Below are 7,044 nucleotides of genomic sequence, written 5' to 3'. Positions count from 1 at the left end.
TTTTTAAAATAAAACTCTTACGTGCTTAAAAATTTGTTAGGAATCTTCTATGTGTAATGTAGAAAGTATCTATGATCAAATTTTGTAATAACTCATCCCCAATAACGATTGTGGGTGTGAGTGTAAACAATGAAAATTTTTATGCCTCAAGCTATAGCTCGTATAGAGTCGAATTTTTGTATGAATGTTCTATAATCGATGTCAAAATAATTTATGAAAGAATATTACGATATCACCACCCCAGTGGACGTGGTTGAGGTGAGAGTAAACAATGAACATTTTAAATTTTCATAGTTTAGTAGTTATATTATATAAACGGCGAAAACGGCACGAATAATCACAATTATACAAAAATTACCAGAGACCTTACAAATACCATATCTAAAATCTTTTTCTTGGTTCTACAAACGAGAATGACGCGATTTATGTTAAGCAACAGGTATTTTAGGCCACATGACCAGAAAAGATTTTAACCTAGAATTTCTGGATGTCTAGAACACAACACTTTATCGTCGGAGAGCTTTAAAGATGCTAGGAAAACTGAGAGGCAAATTATAGTTGATTGGATAGACTTAGAGAAAGCGTTTGATTCGATACGACATGAATAATGCTAGTCGCAATAAGATAGTATAATTTTCCTAAACTACTTAGTGATATCATCGCATCATATTACTCAAAATTAAAGTTTTATGTAATATGTAACTAAAGGTGGCCTTCCAAAAACGTTGAGTTACAATGTAGGACTATATCAAGGCTGTTGATTATCTCCAACAATATTTAATATTGCAATTGCAAATGGTAGGAAAAACTAACAAGTAATAAGAAAAAATTGGGATATCAGTTCAAGTTTAATAATAAATACACAGAATCCATTTTAGCATTCGCTGACGATCTCGCAATACTGACAGTAATACAAAACACTGTCAGGTTCTGTGGGCGGATGGGTTGAGGACAAAATCAAGTAAACTGTCTGTGTCGTTGTAGGCGGAATACTAGATAAACCTCATACGATCTGGGATTATCGTTAGGCGGTCAATGGGTTTTTACGATTACGGAAAATGTTCCATTTTAATTTCTAGGTCGTAAGATAGATAATAGAGGTCGTCTCGATTCTTACAAGGAATAATAGATAGCTTTTGGAACTATCTCAACAAGGTAGATAACCAACCGTTCAGAAACGTCAAAAAAACTTGGATTTACGATAATTACCTAACATCGTCTGTGAATGTGCCTTTCTTCGTCTATAATTTTAATAATATTACATACAAGCATCATAAAGGTGTTGAAGATCAGCTTTATTCAGGGATAGCAATAGTTTTGGGTTGCATCTAAAAAGGCCACCGTAGTTCTATAAACACCTCAGAGTTTTCAAGAGACATTATTATATAACTCAAAAAAAAATAGAGATCCCCAGAGTTAGAGTCAGGACTTTAATTCCATAAGCAGTTCCATAGGAGCACAAAGTAACAGAGTAGGGGTAGGACCAAGTAAGAAAACGAAAGATATATTAAAATATTTATTCGACAAAAGAGAACGTAAAATGTAAGATTCATGCAATGAGTTTAGAGATGCAGAACTAGTGGTTAGAGATAGGAGATTTTCGCATCCCATTAACACTAAAATGGCGCTCCTTAATTCATGAATGGTCGCCAACACTGGTAAAATTTAATCTCAATGCGTTCTAAATGACTGCCAGATCAGAGTAATTTAGTAAGATGGGGTAAATGTGCCGAAAAAAGCAGCTATATCTAAGGGAAGGCAGCTGGAACTGCTAAGCATTTGCTGGTGGGATGTAGGGTACTCCTGTATAGCGGTCAATACTCGCATCGTCACGATAGGGTTCTGGAAATCATGCGTGAAGCGGTTAGTTTCTCGGTAGCCAGACCGCCAAGGGAAATAACCACAAACGAGAGATCAGTATGTTTTGTGAGAGAAGGCACAATGGCTATAAAATCAAACGCCAAGCCTTACTCTATCCTTGAAGCGGCTTCGGATTGGACTATAATGATTGGACTATGAGAAACAATACAAAATCCCTGAAAATATTTATGCGACACATTTATGTATTCGCGAATTTTAAAGCGCGGTGTGTTATTAAAGCTCACGGTTCCTTGGGAAACCAACATCCCCAAAGATAATACCATGGAGGTCAATAAGTATTACAAACTTACTAATGAACTCACTAAGGATAGGTTTTGTCGTAAATTTGTATGCTGTAGAAGTGGGAGCGAAAAGTATAACAGCTAAATCTCTCTACAACCAAGTAAAATACTTGGGCCTGTCCAGAAATAACATCAATTCACTCTTGGAAATTACTTTGAAGGCAGCCCTAGTAGGTGTGTTTCGAATTTGGTAGAGAGTGGAGCTTGGACAGTGGTGGTGGACGTTTAACGAACGTTAGAGTTTTTACATTTGACAATCATAATCATTTTATTCAGTTTTTGAAAGTAATTGCCAAAACCAGAACACTAAGTATTTTGTCCCTAAAAACGTCTAATCTAAATTAAAAGTTAATTATTCTCATGCAAATTGTTTTCCATGTTTCATAAAACAATAAAATGACTTGATATCATAGCAGTATGTGAATATTTTCCTCATGAGACACTCGTTATAACATATTATTAAATAAAACTTTTACTAGCCGGTTTTTGTACCTGCAACAATCTTTGTACTATCGTGAAGTAGTGATACTTATACATATATAAAGGTATTTAATTTTTAAGGTATAGCATGAGGACATTTTATATTCTAAAATTTAAATAAAAAATACTTACCTCGTTTACAGTTGAATTTAATTTATAATACAAATAGAAGTAAACGAAAATTGTTTTATAGTAATAATACTTATAATATTTAGTAAATTATTCTTGAAGCCATATAGTTCGAAAAAATATTTTTTACAGATTATTAAGATGACAATTCTAAAACACAAGTTCTTCCTTTTATCGTTATTGTGCTTAACATGTTTATGGACGGTTGTAATATGTCAGAATAGTTTAAATATTATAAGAGAGTGGGTTCAATTGGAGTTCGTATATCCTAATGAAGAGGCTCGCGTCAGGGCTGTAACTAATAAGTATTTTGTTCCCGAGGTTTCAATACCTATTGATGTCGATGTATATTATGGATACGGTATGTAAGATTTAATGTTATATTTTTGATTTGAAAACTTCTGATTCGTGAAAGACATAATATAAAGTATGAAATGAATTATTATTTAAGGAACACAAAACCCGCGTATCTTCATAACAGTACCTCGGTTTGATGTTGGTCGACCGATAACATTGGGTACAGTTGGTGAAGATGGTCGCATATCAGGCTACCCAGACTACTCTTGGCATGATTACCAAGGAAAAAATTGCGAAGGACTCACCTCTGTTTTCAGGGTCGCTGTAAGTAAAATGTGTCATCTTTTATATGTTTGTTCTATACAGATTAAGAGTCAATGCAAGAAAACCAAGTACGTATCGATTCGGATTTAGTTATTCACCTGCTCAATAGAATCAGCTCTGAATATTCTTTTAAATTTATTATTATGAATTAACACAAATTTATAGTAATTTCACCACACGTGTGATCTTCACTTTTCGACGTTTGTTAGTCGAGTGGAGAGCAACAGTCGTACGATTTTTAAAACGTAACCAAGGCCATATCTGCTTGCAAGTCGCGTTAAAATCATCACCCATAGGTATCTGAATTTGCACTTGCGTCACACACCTATCGTATTTAAGTTAACAAAATGTTTGGACCTACATATGACGACTTCAGGAGTTTTATCTTTTGATAATTTGGGTGGAGTAATTTTTATTTGTGGTTTTTATTCAAGATAACGCTGCAAGTTAATATTTTTTGTCTTCTGCAATTTTTCATTGTTATGGCCTTTCTGTTCCTAAACATTGGTAATAAATTCGATTCAACAATATCATTACATATATATATTATTGGTAGAATTCAATTTATTTAGTTTAAATTTTGTGAAAAACTAATTTAGTTTTAGTGTTACGGCTTTCCAGATACACTAATTTTACCTTTTTTTGTAGATAATATCGTCTATATTGCTTGTATGTTGCTCTTCGAAAGATTGACTAAAATCGACGTAAGGGCCGCGGTCCTTTTTTCGCAATAATCCCATTACTGGAACATCCCAAAACATTCTCGTTTATATTTCTACTTGTTTACAAACATTAACAATAGGGATGTTCTAGAAAATGTAAAGTTAATAGTGTCTTCCACTCTTGTGGAGATGGCTCTGCAGCTCAATGTTGGGAATATTCAACAATATTTAAGTCGGCGCGACAATGTTATGTACATTATGAAAAATATAAAAAACAGTCAATACATTTAAATACCTTTAGCAAACAACATATTAATATTTTTTGTGATCATAATTTAAAAGATAGACAATTGTCATCGACTGTGGGTTGTGGACACTGGCAAGATTGGGAATCAACAGAAGTGCCAGCCGCAAGTTCTGGCATTCGACTTAAAAACAGATCAATTAATTTACCGCCACAGAGTGCCTTCAGAAAACTTTATAGCAACGACACGATTTATAACCCTAGTAAGTTTTAAATGTAAAACCCTTCAAAACTAAAGTAGTTTAATATAAATTTGCCATAACACAGACTTTTTATATCTATGGCATCTCCATCTTGTAGCGCTGTATTCCTACATTATTATAAAACGGCGACCATACATTTATCAGCATTGTTTCCAAAAAGTTAAAATAAATTATTAGTAACAATTCGTTTCCAAAATCATTTCACTTTAATGTATTGTTATAATATTGTTTTCCTAATCAAAGGCAACATATCCTTTCGTCATATTAAAAATATATTTGGATGGAACACAAATGGAATTTTTTAAAAGCAAAAATTTATTACTTTTTTTCAGGTAGTGGACGTAAGAGGTTCTGGTCCAGATGACTGTGCTGACACGTTCGTATATGTGGCTGATGTGTCCGGCTTTGGACTACTAGTAGTCGACGTCGCTAGAGATCGTTCTTGGAGAGTCACTCATCGATACTTCTTCCCATATCCCTCACGCGGTCTTTTTATTATTGACGGTGATGTTTACTAATTAAAATGAATAAAATATCAGAAAAGTGAAAATTCCTACATAAAATCTTATGAATAATTTCGTGCAAAGTTAATGATTGTTTTTAAAGGGGGTTTTTTTTGTAATGTACGTCAACTAAACGCACGAGAACCTAAACATCGAAAACAAAGTCGGACCTTTGCTGTAATGTCACTATTAGCTCATTTCTTAATATGAACGATCATTATTAAATTGAAAACACCCGCAAGCAAAATTAACACACTTTTCTCAAGCAATGTCCATAACTCTAACTCCCTTAAGAATTATAAATTGTACTTTTGTTTTAGAAATACAAATAGATATTAATTAAAGTTGTAAAAAAAGGAAAAAAGATTTTCATTGTATGGTTATATTAAATATAACTATACAACGTGACTCTTATTTCTGTGTAATGAATTTTATCTTAATAATGATTTTATTTTAGGTGAAAGTTTCAACATCATGGACGGTGTTTTGGGCATGGCCCTATCACCATATGTTGAGGGATCTGATCGTTTGTTATATTTCCATGCATTTGCTTCCACTACCGAAAATGTAGTGAGAACAAGCTTATTGCGAAATGATTCATTTATTGAAGACCCCAATGCCAATCCCAATTCTATAAATGTGAGTTGTAAGAAAAAGAAGTTTAATACATATAGAGTATAAAGATGATGGTTGAATAAAAATAATATTTAAACATAATTTTTAAAATTTAAGATTCTAAGGTTAAGTTAAGTTGTTACTAAAGTTGTTTAAACTTTCTCGAATTCATTTATAAAAACCACAAATAAAATGATGATAAATATTTTTCTTTAGGTCTTCCAAGCAGAACGTCCGAGTCAGTCTGGGGCAGAAGCAATAGATGACGATGGTGTTCTATATTTTGGTCTCGTAGAACCTCCCAGCATGTGGTCCTGGAACACGTCCACAAAATTCTCTCCCTATAATTTTAATGAGATCGCAGTCAACGGAGAGTTATTACCATTTCCATTGGGTGTGAAAGTTGTTAGCAATCCTAAAGGTCACCAAGAATTGTGGCTACTGACATCGAACTTTCATAGAGTAATTTCTGGGAATCTAACATCAGACAGAATAAATATAAGACTTCATGCTGGAACAATTCCGGCACTGCTGAGAAATACGAGACATTACTAAAATACAAATAAGCAGAAAGCATTTTATCATTTTTTATTCCAATACACAACAACTACACGAGGTCATCATATATTAATGCCTGGTCGGTTTCAAGCAAAGCTCACACATATGCAACTAGAGTGATAGCGCCATAGCATATCAAGGAATTACAAGTACCACCCTCTGAAGATGCTGATTCCTTCACACGATATTCTTCCTGCAATATTTCAATCAAATTTTCACTATACAGAGTTGGTGTTGAAAGAAACATATCAATATTGATGTCCTAAAACTATTTCTTATATTATTAATGTTTTATAACCTTATTCAATTACAAGTACAAGACAAATCACAGACGAATAAAAAGACAAATTTAAAATATAAAATAAAAAAGATTTCGCCTTTTTCATTTAAAAGAAAAACGTTCGGGCTTTTACGAAGTGAAAAAAGTCCAAAACAATGAAATATAGACCTTTAAACTATGTAAAATATCTTGACCCCATTATTTCATTTGAGCAGTATATATGAAGTCCTTGTTAATTTGTAAACATAACTTATAAATTCGTCTTGGTAGATCAACTGGGTCAACAAAAGAAAAAAAAAGTTCAGAATCAGGAATGATGCACGCCTGACGTTTACAACCACCCTCACTTTGTGTTGTGTTTCTATTGCCGATACAAGCACCTGTAGGACTTTGAAATGCAAAATATTTTTTACCTCGCTGACGAAATTTACAGTGATAACCAGGGGGATTATGTTGTATGTGTATAGTTGGATTGGAAAAGCCTACCAAAATTTATTACAATTTAACTATATAATTTATAAAAGCTA

At 33.1% G+C, this 7,044-nt stretch overlaps 1 protein-coding gene across 1 annotated transcript; it reads left to right on the top strand.

The window, feature by feature from the left end:
• The first annotated feature begins 2,911 nt into the window (after window positions 1-2,911).
• LOC116773950 (protein yellow-like) lies at window positions 2,912-6,530 on the top strand. Its single transcript, XM_061521154.1, has 6 exons — window positions 2,912-3,132; window positions 3,223-3,392; window positions 4,397-4,561; window positions 4,894-5,065; window positions 5,522-5,703; window positions 5,896-6,530. The coding sequence occupies exons 1-6, from the start codon at window positions 2,913-2,915 to the stop codon at window positions 6,232-6,234; spliced, it is 1,248 nt and encodes a 415-aa protein (XP_061377138.1). The 5' UTR covers window position 2,912; the 3' UTR covers window positions 6,235-6,530.
• The last annotated feature ends 514 nt before the right edge of the window (window positions 6,531-7,044 follow it).

Source organism: Danaus plexippus, chromosome 8, assembly GCF_018135715.1.
Source record: "Danaus plexippus chromosome 8, MEX_DaPlex, whole genome shotgun sequence".
Taxonomy (NCBI): Eukaryota; Metazoa; Arthropoda; class Insecta; order Lepidoptera; family Nymphalidae; genus Danaus; species Danaus plexippus.
Note: the sequence above shows the minus strand (reverse complement) of the source record. Positions and strands in the feature narration are given on the sequence as shown.